The sequence below is a fragment of the Antennarius striatus genome, chromosome 4 (genome assembly GCF_040054535.1).
Source record: "Antennarius striatus isolate MH-2024 chromosome 4, ASM4005453v1, whole genome shotgun sequence".
Lineage (NCBI taxonomy): Eukaryota > Metazoa > Chordata > Actinopteri > Lophiiformes > Antennariidae > Antennarius > Antennarius striatus.
Genome location: NC_090779.1, coordinates 9,840,389 through 9,853,153, shown reverse-complemented (window position 1 = coordinate 9,853,153; position 12,765 = coordinate 9,840,389). Strand labels below are relative to the sequence as shown.

Sequence of the window (12,765 nt, the reverse complement as noted above, 5' to 3'; positions counted from 1 at the left end):
ACCTGCAATCCAATGTATAGGGAGAAAATGACAGCACATGTCCAGCTAGAAACTGAAGACTAATCTGTTTTTATGGGGAATTAATCTTTGTCCCACTAATGCACATTGGATTTTTTTTTTGGGGGATAAATTCATGGTTGCCTGAATTATTTTTTGGCTGAGTGATTGATTCATAAACCGTATGCTCTAGTCCAGTGTCTGAAGAGATGATTTAGATGGATTGGCATCTTTGTGAATCTTGTAATAATTAGAGAGCATTCAGCGCATGCATGAATCAGATTTAGCATCTCAGTTGATCTCGTCAGTGGGTGTGCTGTCGGCTGTTAACATGGGTGTATACTACCCCCCTGTGGCGATCTTCATGTCATAGCATTTTAAGGCATCTGTAAGAGAATAGATAGATACTGTAGATATACTATACTTTAATGATCCCAAACTGGGAAATTCACAAGACAAATGAGGTCCTGGGTGTCAATTGCATAAATATCGTTTCACATTATTAACGTATCCTACACACACACATACGTACATCGAATTGATCTGCAGAAATATTTTTGTTGATTCCATTCTCTATTCTGCAATTCTTAATTATCAGTGCCAACTGAACAGTGAACCTGTTCTTGCATTTTACATTAAATGATGTAAAACTGAATCATGTCAAATATCTGTGTTTTGGTACATACAGACAGACATAACTGACAACACACAACCAGTTCCACAGCATGTATGTCTGCACGTGTGTGTTCTGACTAGCAAATGTCATAATGTTCTCAGAGGAATAGACTGTACATTGCTGGATGTTTCCTATAGTTGTAGTTTTACTACATTCTTTAATATCAATAATTTAAAAATTTTTTTATGCTTTTTGAGAGCAGTATGAAGTATTGGAGAGGTACGCTTAAGTTATTGTTGTGATTTGAACTCCTTGGAAAAGATTTCTCAGAATTTCCAGGACGATTTCCTGGTATATTGTTAACAATGACATCATGCTGGCTTTTAATACCTGGGAATACATGGTAACCAAGTGTCTCCACTTGATCTTTGGCCAGGGCATGGTGGAAGTTTTGTGATTTGATTGTCCACTTTCCATCGCTGCCTTTCAACGCACAGTAAAGGAAATACAAGGAACAAACATGGGAGAGTCCAAAGGTCATCCGGGTTATAGCTGTTCCAGTACAGATCCATCACAAACACAACTTCCTGTCATGTTCGGGGCTCATCGGTGACACAGCTCCTTCATATCCCACCACAAGAGGGAAGCAACAACGTGTCATAAATGTGCAGCGCTCAGTGTGACTGTGTAACAGTCAGAGCTCTTGCTGTCCATTTCAACACTTAAATGTATCTTTTATAAAGCATATCTCTACACTACACTCTAATAATCAGTGACATGCTGGTGGATGAATAAATACACTATACTTCTACTTCAGTATATCAGTATATCAGTCACAACGACAGGAAGGGTGTATCGACTCATATATATTTTACACTGACTTTCCCTAGTGAAGTGGTGATGCAGCAGGAAAATGTATTCCAGGCTTAAATATTTCTCTTAAAATGAGCAGCATCAATGAAGAGGTAATGGAGGAAATAAAAAGAATAAAGAATATATTAATACCAGAAACCTCCACCAACAGTTCTCACCACAGATACTCTGATAACACATATTGTTTTCAGTGAAACAAAGGCCTAATTGACATGAGGGCCAGCTCTAATCCTTGACTTTTGGCACTACAAGGTAAACTGAAATTGTTCCGAATCCTAATCTTATCAAATCACCTTGTTTATGCTCACACAAGAAGGTCACACCACCTAATTTAAGCAAACGGTAAAACAAACACAAAGAATAAAAGCCTGCCATTTGATTCTGGAACAGTCGTCCTGCAGTTATAGTAGGCTTATCTGGTTGAACAGCGGCCCGGATTCAAGAGGGGCATTGAGCTCTGTTGTGGTTTGCACATTTCCATGGGAACCGGAGGCCGAGGTAGGAGGGAGGATCCTGTTGGAGCAGCATAGGGGGGGGGGGGGCGTGTGTTTGATTCACTGGTTTCCTCCTTCATTTAGACTGCCCTTGTCTCTCAGACAGCCAAAGATGTGCAGATCCTGACAAGGGAGAACCTTCATCTGCTGCGACGAGACCCTCCTAGAACTTTTCAAAACATCCTGAAGTTTGTACTTTAGGTCCACCCAATTCAGGACAACCTCGTGGATTGTTCATATACTCAAAACTTAAGGTAAGAAAACCTTTTAAAAAGAAGTTATTTTCTTTTATTAACTTTTTGTGTGTTTGACTTCAAAGCACAACTAAGCAACTCATCCTTTTTATTTGTACAGCTCTTCCCGACATCTACAAGAGGACCCATGTGGGTGGTGGAGAAGATCCGTGTGTCAGTGGAGAGATCTAACCTCCCTCTCTCAACAGCAGAACTCGGCTTTAAAATCAGTGACATCATGTTTGGAGAAAAGGGCAGCAGGCTCAAAAGGATTTCTCTATGTCCGAATGTCATCACCCCTGACAACATCCCAGAATTCTTCATCCCCCCGACAATCCCATCCTTGCAGGAGATGAGGAACACGGAACAGAGCCGAACTGCTCGTGTTATCAAGGCATCTCCCTGTGAGAGGGTTAGCCCTGAAATAGAGGTGACGTGCTACGAGTCCATCAACCCACACATCATTCAGGTGGAGAGCGTGGATGAGAGCCCCCATGACTGCTGCAGTGATGAGGAGACCACCAATGCAGACCCCCAGAGTCAGGCTGCCTTGTCTCTTCCACACCTGGCCAAAGCTCAGACCTGCTACGGCTTTTGCACTTTATTAGAAAGCCCTCACACTCGTAGGAAAGAATCGCTCTTCCACACTGATCCTGGTTCCTCCCCCCTGCTGCTACCCAGGAGTCAGTCCAGCATGTGCTCCAGACTCTCCTCCTCCACCTCACCTTCCTCCTCTCCTTCCTCATTCAGTCTCAACAACCTCACCTCTAGGCTTTCCCAGAGAGGATACACCCTGAACTGGCAGACCACTATCGACAGCGACACCACTTCCTCTACTGAGTCCTCCCCGTTCAGCTCGCCACTGCTGACCAGGTGCCCCCCCAAGTCTTCTCTCTTCAAAACACTGAGCCACGAGTTGCTGTTGTCAAGGAACATGAGAAAGGCAATGGTGTCAAGGAACAATTCCCTTTCTACAGATGAAGGCAGCTCCACAGACAATAGCCCCAATGTCATGAGGAGGGCATCAGAGGGGTTAGTTGAAGGCCTTCCAAGCAGCTGCAGCCTGGCGCCCCCGACTATGTTCCCAATGGACTTGACTCTACACAGAGAGAGAGTTATGAAAGAAAGGATGGTGCCTGTAGGGAAAGATGGCAGCCTGAGACTCTCAGCAGAGTACTGCTCAGATAACCAAAGACTACGGGTTCGACTGATCAGCGTCGAGGGGCTCTATCCTCTCTCAGTTGACCCCAAGATTATCAACTGCAGCGTTAGCCTCTCCCTGGTTCCTGGAAAAGTCCAGAAGCAACGTAGCACAGTCATCAGAAAGAGCCGTAATCCTATCTTCAATGAGGATTTCTTCTTTGATAACATCTCGGATGAAGACCTCAGCCGGTGGTTGCTTCGCTTCAAAGTGGTGAACAAAATGTCCACCCTGAAAAGAGACTATCTCCTGGGTGACTGCGATTTGCCTCTTTCTAGTATTGTCACATTATAAACCTAAGAACTTCCCTTAAGTGTTTTTTTTTTTAAAAAGATGTGTTTTTCAAAGTTTGTACACACAAAAAAATAATTAAGGAATGAAAAGGAAGCTAAAAGCCATGTAAAATGCACATTCGTGTAATACATACAAAAGTGCCACGGTCGGATGCACAAATGAGTAGTCAAACTTTAAAACCAGTATGAAATGTAGTTAAGCTGCCATAAGAACGAGCCTAAGCTCTTTATTTATATAATTTAATATTTATTTCTTTTTTTGTATTGTTAAATAACATTTTCTAGTGATTATATTTTGGAAAACACTGAGGATGTTTGTCTTTAAAGTTTCATTACAAACTCATCCCATAACAACTTTGCCTGTCCTGTTCTCTCAATTTGTATGTTTTAGGATTCAGTGCTTAGGATACACTTATGGAAAAAGAAATGCACAAACTAAATGTGTAATTGCTTAAAAGCAAACAAAAATATGTAGATGTAAATGTTTGATTCCTCGTTTTGTTAATGTGGCCGCAGCATCAGCTGCCGTCACACAACCACCATCTCGTATTTCTTCTAAGCCTGTTGTTTTCTTTCTGACCTTTACAATGATTAAAAATATCATTAGAAACCAGAAACCCAGGAGGGGAGTTTTCACTGTTGACTACATAATTTTCATCCGTGCTCAAAGTGAGCTTTATCTTTTCTTTTATCCACAAAAATACAAAACATGTAACAATAAAATGGATGTTTTACAAAGAATTACAGCTGAGGCTGATAAAGTCACATTCTACGAAACAAATATCACGTTTGTTATTGGTTTTTCATGAAAGAAGTTAATGTCGTTGATAACATTTATCAGTAAAGACTGCAAATATTTTTGTTCTGAGATAGATAATTTATTCAAATAAAGATTGTTTACTTCTTTATAAACAAGCACTTGACTTTTTCGAAATGGAGCTTTCGGGGTTACCTAAACTAGGCAGGGCAATTTACTACTTTCTGAATGAAAGTAATCATGCTCGGAATTTCACAATAATGTGGGTGGATAAAAACCTTAATAAAGAAATTGGAATTTTTTTCATGTAAATTCAGAGTAAAAAGCTGTTTTAATCTTATAACATAGAATATGAGCTCAAACAGGCCTCTTTTCAAAACGTGCTATGCCGAAGACGTAAAACGCCTCTATGTGTGTTTACTCAACTAGTCAAATCAGTTCTTGATGTAGGCTCCAGCTAAGTATGCCCTGCTGCTTTCAGCAGTAAAGATCAAGCTTAAAAGCATCGGCTGCCACTATAGGTCCTAGTTAAAGATTAATAGGTTCCTCTGGGCTGAGGAAAAGCTCTGATATGGGGAATGACACCTGCTGCTTATACAGTGTGTGACAGAACAAAATACGCTAATGGGAATAGATTGGAAGCACTCAGTTATATATAAAAAGCTCCTGCACCAAAGTGATAATAATAACTTGCTGGAAGAATTGGCTTTAAAGCTCAATGATAGTAAAGACACGAGCTTTAAAATGCAAATGCTTTGCTATATTCCACTATTTGAATTGAACTACTGATGAAAGCCTTTGGACAAATATAGCTCATGATCCACCTTCAGTCTGAACAGATTCAGCCACAACAACCTGCAATCCCCCTCTCAATCATTTTGATGGAAATTAGGGCTTTGTGTTTGTAAATCACGGTCTAATACACAGGCTGTTGTGCTGCCGCAATACACAGGAGCATGTCATTTCCGACAAAGAGACCTAAACATCCCACGCAGACGAGCTACATTGTCTAACTAATATCTCCCAGCGCAAAACGTGTTTCCAGAACCTGCGAGGATTCTGGTGTTATTGGCCACTTTTGTATTGAGTGTTGACTCAGCTGTGAAATACCCTGTAATATAAGAGAATTACCTGTGATTCCCCTTGCTGGTCAACCACTGATAGGATTCGGAGGGATTTCCACAGATATATCCGCATTCACAGGAGCAGGAATGTTGGTTTTGAAATAGCACATTGGTTTCTGCAGCATTAGGCTCTTGATCAGAGCTGGTGCCACCCATACAAAAATGTAATCCATCAGTGGACATGAATGAAAGCAGTACCGATTCATGTTCGCTTTCTGTGAAACAGACCCAAAAACCCTTTTAAAAACACCTCAGCCTTGAAACAAATGTGTTTTCAGTACTGTTCTTTCTATGTTTTTTAATTGATAACTTATCGATATCAACATAGTATTAATAATTATCTGACCCTGTTCAATAGCAAATAAATAAAAAAGCAAATATTGCAAATTTGTACATATAATAACAATCACATAGCACTGATAACACTGATAAAGTGAAATACAGATTTTGGGCTGTTTCTACAAAACTTTTCAAGTTTTTTTTATTACTGAAAAGAAGTGATTCCACAACATCTGTATGAAACATCTTCCTCCTTAAGAGCTGTACATCATAAAAACGAACAAAAAGGAGAAGTGCGCTGACATAAGTGTTTGAAAACAGTTGCTTGGTTACCTTCATTTACCAGTACGCCTTTGTCCAGCTAATGCACATTTACAGTTTCAAAGTAATGAGCTGGAATTGACGACAACTATATTTAGAAACAATCTTTATAACTTAAACATATTGAATGCTCCTTTTCCATTCAGCTCCATACTCACTGACGAGTAGATTAACTGGTCGCTGTTCACTTGAAAAGGAAAAGAAAATGTTTTCACACCAAAACATTCAAACTATCCCCTTCCCCTGCTGCATCTCACTTGCCTGTTTTACAGCCTCCTACGTCAATGAGTGCATTCAGTCAGCTTCCTTATCTTGTTCACTGTTTAACCAGGCACCTATGTGATGCCAAAACATATACAGCGTACAATGTCACTGTAAACATGACTGAATGATTCCATCTGCAGCACAAATTTTACCTCTATGTTTTTATTTCATCAAGGCAATAAATGTTCTGGAATTGGGAGTTACAAAGTTACAAAGAAAGGGAAAATGTCCTTCACATCCTGTACAAATATCCTGCAGGTATTGATGACCGAACACAGACAATATAGGCAAAATCATTATCTGAACGTTGTAGGCATTACATGCACATTTCACACACGAAAGGCCTTTCACAAGTGATATTTAATAACTGGTCCATTAGATTATTATTCAACTTTCATCAAAATCAGATGAGTCTAAGAGGTCAGACCATACCATGATGTCATCAGTGATGCTGAGGGTGATTCAGGCCAGTGACATCATCTTTTACAGCCCGTTGTTCAAACCGGCAAACAGAGCCTCGGCATATAAGCTTTGCACCAAATTGGTGGAAGTAATGAGCCGGCTGTATGCTATGTTTCAGCTGCGTCATCAGTTTGCGTGGGGAATCATCTGATGAAATAAAAGCAGATCTGACCCAGAGAATCACGCAGACACATGAACTGGCAATGTCTTATGAAGCTCAAAGCATACTGCTCTGCCTGATTGCTTGTGGTATATTATTTATGAAAAAAAAAAAAGATGGTTCATGGTTCAGTTGCTCTTTTTAATCGGATTTAAATGTTCCAATTCTATTTCATTCATTGTATTCTTTATCCATCCTCAATTTAAAACATCGATTTAAGAATGGTGTCAATAAGATCTTGATGCAGTGTATTATTTCCTCTCCTGTATAGACATTCCCAGTTTACCGTAAGTCAAACACAGCTGCATATAACACACTCACTTAGCCCGTGCACCTGCTCTGTGCTGCCCACTCAGTCACCTCGGGCGCTGCATGGAGCTGACTCCAAGCGTGACCTGCTCGGTACATAACAACCAAACGTATTACAGGTTTGACTTCCTCACATCCGATCAAACTTATAAAAACAGAACTGAAGTCTAATTTGATGATAAGAAATTACTCACAGTTATGGCTGTTTGGTTACTGTGTATCTTGACAGTTCATCAGTAAAAAGGAAGCTAATAATAAGACCTTGTGTAACACGTCAGCTCCTATACATTTATTTCTCAGGTTTATCCCAGGGTCTGATAACACTTGTGAGCAGACACATGCTGGTAGGATGGTTAAATGCATTAGGACAATCAGGATAGGGCTTTCACAATATTATGTGAATAGCCATTAAACAGAAAGGCAATTAATCTTTGTACAGGTGGGGAGGACTGAATTTATTTGCTCAACAGGAAAGTGACGAACATATTTAATCTCAAGGCAGAATAAACATGTGCATGATTAGGTACTGTACATGGAAAGATGACACTCCTCTCCTTCCTGCCTGTCTCTCTGTGTTTTTTCCTCTTCCGACAGCACCTTCCACTCCCATGGCAACAAGGCCCAGCTCTAGGGGAAACCATCAAGTCTTTCATGTGTGAGATGCTTTTATTTGACACGCAATTTGATGGAGGCTGTCCCCGCCTGTCTGATTCAGACAAATCTCAGCTTCAGTCATTCTGCTCATTGCTCCCAAAGCAACCGTCAATAGATGCTTCCTGGGCACCTAAAATGAAGCAATAGACAATGTATGGATCATCAAGTACGCCACAGTGTTCTGAGTGAAACACACATATACATGTAATTATAATTACAAGATCGAGGTAGGCACAATATATTAAAATCAGTTACAGTTTATACAAAATTGTTTCAGATAGAGAGAACTCTAAATAAAACATTTTAAGACTAGAATCAGTCATGTGTTACTATTTAAGGCATGACGTTATCTGTTGTACTGAAATTGCACCTAATTTAAAAAAGATGGTGTAACTCATTTTCTAATAATGAATTCCCTCTTTAGAAAAAGCTCTATTCATTTTTAAGGTTATTAACTCTCACGCCATTGTCTGCCCACTCCACAGCCTGGGGCTTGACCAAGTTCCCTGAGGGAAAGGGTCTGTCGATGTCATCTAAGGTGTCTATCTCCCTACAATGTACTGACTCAGCCAGTATCAAACCGTCGCATTGTCGTTTTCATTGTCCCGTTTTCCCCGACACGATTTGTCCTTGACTCTATATTTACTTCAACATTATTAATGATGTGGACTAGGGTCTTCATTTGGAAGATTAGATTTCAGGTTGGATTCTATATTATCTGTCAACTTATTTTAGTGGGGAAAAAACAGATTGTTCTGTTTGATTATTATTTCAAATTTCTACCCTGAAAACTTTTCCTCATTCATGGTTTTGAAATGGAATAAAGATTTTTAACCAAATAACCAAAATCAGTCACGTGTGCTGTGATTTATTTATGCTTAATAACAGTCTTCACCAGTCTTCACCAGATGGAGGTGGAAACCTGCTGACTTGAGGAAGAGCTTTCACGTCTTCAGTGTGGTGTCTTTTCATTCGTACATGATCAGAAAATTAATTTCCACCAGGACATGAACATACTGCATCATCTAATGATTCATAAAAGGGCTGTAAATGTAACAATGCATCAGGGATGAGAGATAAGACATGGTCCACAGCCTCTAGTCACGATATTTAACTGGGAGCAAACATGAAAGCTTCGTGATGGGTCTTTGTTTGCCAGTTTGGTTTACTGGGCAACCAACTGATACAGACTGGGTGTTACAGTCTGCGTAGGAATACTGACACGTGAGGAACATCTTGACCCAGGAGAGGTGGTTCAGTTCATTCATCAAACATTTGCATTTCAACTATACCGAGATAGATAGATAGATAGATAGATAGATAGATAGATAGATAGATAGATAGATAGATAGATAGATAGATAGATAGATAGATAGATAGATAGATAGATAGATAGATAGATAGATAGATAGATAGATAGATAGATAGATAGATAGATAGATAGAAAGATACTTTATTAATCCCGGAGAAAATAGTATAAATTAGCATAAACCTAATTTTTCACTGTATTCAGAGACTACAGTCATTTTAACGTTGAAACTGGCTCTTTCTGAGTTTATGATACCGTCTTCACAAATGTCTAAGTGTTGGCTGTGATCAAGTTGTCGCTGATTTTAAAATTGAATAGACTGGGGTGTCTCGAGGCAAGTTCTATATATTAAAATCAACTGTTTGTGGGTACAGCCTTTACACCAATATCTAAGTTCTGTTTTAATCAAATATTTTTAGACATGTTCTCTTGTCATTGTCAGAATGATGTCATGCTCCAGGGCTGATAAAAGTACAATTATATACTAAATTATCTCTGCTCCGTAATAATTATGAAATGATTTGTCTTTTTTACAGCATTAGTTGCTTCTGTCCAGGTACAGGTTTTTATTTAAATCAATAACATGCTGTATTCTTTGATAAACTCCATCTGAAAATGTCTTTCTCAAAGGATTATAACGCTATGTATGGACTACAAAATCCATCCATTCATCCATCCATCCATCCATCCATCCATCCATCCATCCACTGAATCCTAGTTCCCCCAGGCTATGTGCTGACTGTATTTTGCCATCTCTGCTAGTTTCACTTTTTGAACTGACAAAGGTAAACTTTTTACTTTGATGCTGTCGCGTGAATCTTGGTTATATGTTTCAGCTGTGGGTATTTTAGTGGTTAAACAAATGAAGCCACTAATGCTTCTGTCTCGCTTGATGATCTGCTAGCGGGAAAATGAATTTCAAACTGTTTACTTAAGCTATTAAGATGTCATTTTTACCGTGTCGTTTAGTGAAATATTAGCTTGTAGATGTGTTTGGTTTTCGTCTGTTTGATGTGGCTGTTTTATGCATTGTGATGCTTTGAAGTTTATGGGATGAGTTGCTTTAAAACTTTTGTGGAGTTTTAGTTTTGTGCTTTCACTAGTTCTTTTGGTAATGCAGACATATAAGTAAACAAAGCTAAAGCTAAGGTTACTGTTGCTGCTTCTTATCCAACAATATTCATATTTATAACATAAATTTGAAAATGTCTTAAAATATTCGCCCAAGTCCTTTTTTCAGATTTTTCAGGAAACACACATAAAAAAACTTGAACCATTCGCTTATGATTTAGATGATTTAAGTAATTTTTTTGAAAGAGTTTGACAAATTATAAGGTATATCCAGTGTGCAAGTTGTTGGGGGGAAGAGGTTACGCCCCCCCTTTCTGGTTTTTACATTTCTACCTCTGCTGACTCACATCCTTACTGACTGTTGTAGAGCTGAATACCTGCACTGCATCACCTCCACCTGCACTCTAATTGTAAGCACTGATAGTTCTGTTGTTTATCAATGCTGTAACATTGTGTAACAGACATCCACTCCAATTTCTGTAATTGAAACTAGACTGAATATTGATTTACATTAATAAGTGAACCATTTGAAAGTCCCATTCCATTACAAATAGTCAAAGATGAAATTGGCTGTCAGTTTACATAATGAACATACATTCATAACCATGAATTAACTGTTGTCATACCACTTGTGGCCCAGCCTGGTACAGCATTCAGGTGGATTGCTGAGTTTGGCTTTCATTACATTTTAATTTACTAGATTGCTCGCATCAATTACACTTTGTTGGGGATTACTGTACTAATGCCCAACACACATAAATATTTGTCATCACACTCAAATAGACCATAAGCAGTTGGCGTCATCTAAGGACTTTATCATCTCTCTTGTGCTGAGCTTGGTGTATATTATGGGCTGATCAGAGCCGGGGTACTAAACTTAATCTCTCAACTCTGTCGCCATTAATTTAATTACAAATGTTGTATGGCTGGTAACTATCATGACTGTTCGTACTATCAAGAAGTTCATACATTTTCTTTTTCTTACTATGGAATTTAAATGAACGAGATTTTAATTAAATGACGTGGGGATATAGTCATTGTTATGCCAATCTGTTCATCTGTAATCATTTTCTGCTTGGAGTGCACTGTATTTCAAGTAGAGCCTTTTTTTTGACATTTTAAATTTTTAACAAATCTTGTGCTGGGTGGTTTCCATGGAAACATGTTTCAGAACACGAGTGGTCATGTCTAGATCATACCATGCAAATTATGCACACAAGCTTTACGTCATGCATGAATTAATTTGGAAAAGCAGTTGTTCCTCTTATTGTTTTGGGTTTTAACAAAACGACTCTGAAGGTGTGTCATGTTCTCCATAGGATATTGTACATATATAGAAATATACAATGCAATACATTCTTGCCTCACCATAGAAGTGGAGGGTATGTCAAGTACTGATGAATTTTTATACAAGTTTTGGAGACGGTTGCATTTCCCAAAAAAAAATTAATTTGAAAAACCTGAAAAACACTTTCATGAGCTGGGTGAAAATCAAATTTTCTCAAGGTTACCTCAGCGCAGAGAGATTTAAATCACTGACATCCTTATCAGTGATTGTTTTATGATGTTTTATTACCCTGGCATCCTTTATGTCCTGGGTTTCTCAGTGAGCCGGCAGTATAAGCATAAACCAAGACATCTGAAGAAGCTGTGACTGCAGACTGATTTAGTGCATCAAAGGCTCCATAACAGTTTCTGACACTACTGTGTCTGTGAAGTGGTGAATAATTATTTGCTTCATTTGCTGCTCTGCCCCTCTGTCACAATAAACATGCACAATAGAAAAAAAATTGTGCTTTGATTAGCAATGCAGGCATCATAATCTGCGAGAAGCTTAGTGAATTATTACTTTGCTCCTCTAATGAAAACCTCAATTGATTCAATTGCTGAATCATTGCCCTGAGTTTCTGTTTAGGAGCTACAAGGCTGCGTGTTTTCTTCAGCTTTATTCATTTTTTAGCGCAGCGAGTCGAAAAGAGAGATTCAAAAGCCACAGAGCTCAGATCTCAGCAGGCCACATGTTTCTGGCCATGTGAGGACACATGCGCTGGTACACATGACAGTGTGTTGAAGTGCAGAAAGAGGGTGTGTGTTTATGTATGCAGTGTTAATGTTTTGTGTACCCTGGGCTTCAGGATTTGGGGAAAGTACTACGGCCACTTGAGAGCTCAGGAGACAAGTTAGCCCAGGGTGAGATTACAGTAAAATATAAAATGTTCTGAGCTCATCCTAAAGTTCTGTTCTGGGGCTGATCTAGGCATATTTTAGTGTATTCTTAGTAGATCAAATAAAACTGATCAGATTCAGAAACTTTTTGTGTGTGTTCTGCTGCTACCATCTGTTTTGTC

At 39.0% G+C, this 12,765-nt stretch overlaps 1 protein-coding gene across 1 annotated transcript; it reads left to right on the top strand.

The window, feature by feature from the left end:
* The first annotated feature begins 2,090 nt into the window (after positions 1–2,090).
* On the top strand, positions 2,091–4,479 carry c2cd4a (C2 calcium dependent domain containing 4A). The gene is made up of 2 exons (XM_068313612.1): positions 2,091–2,234; positions 2,335–4,479. The coding sequence occupies exon 2, from the start codon at positions 2,362–2,364 to the stop codon at positions 3,706–3,708; it is 1,347 nt and encodes a 448-aa protein (XP_068169713.1). The 5' UTR covers positions 2,091–2,234; positions 2,335–2,361; the 3' UTR covers positions 3,709–4,479.
* Positions 4,480–12,765: the final 8,286 nt, after the last annotated feature.

Coding starts and splice junctions, on each gene's coding strand:
- c2cd4a (XM_068313612.1), top strand. CDS start 2,362: ATGTGGGTGGTGGAGAAGATCCGTGTGTCAGTGGAGAGATCTAACCTC.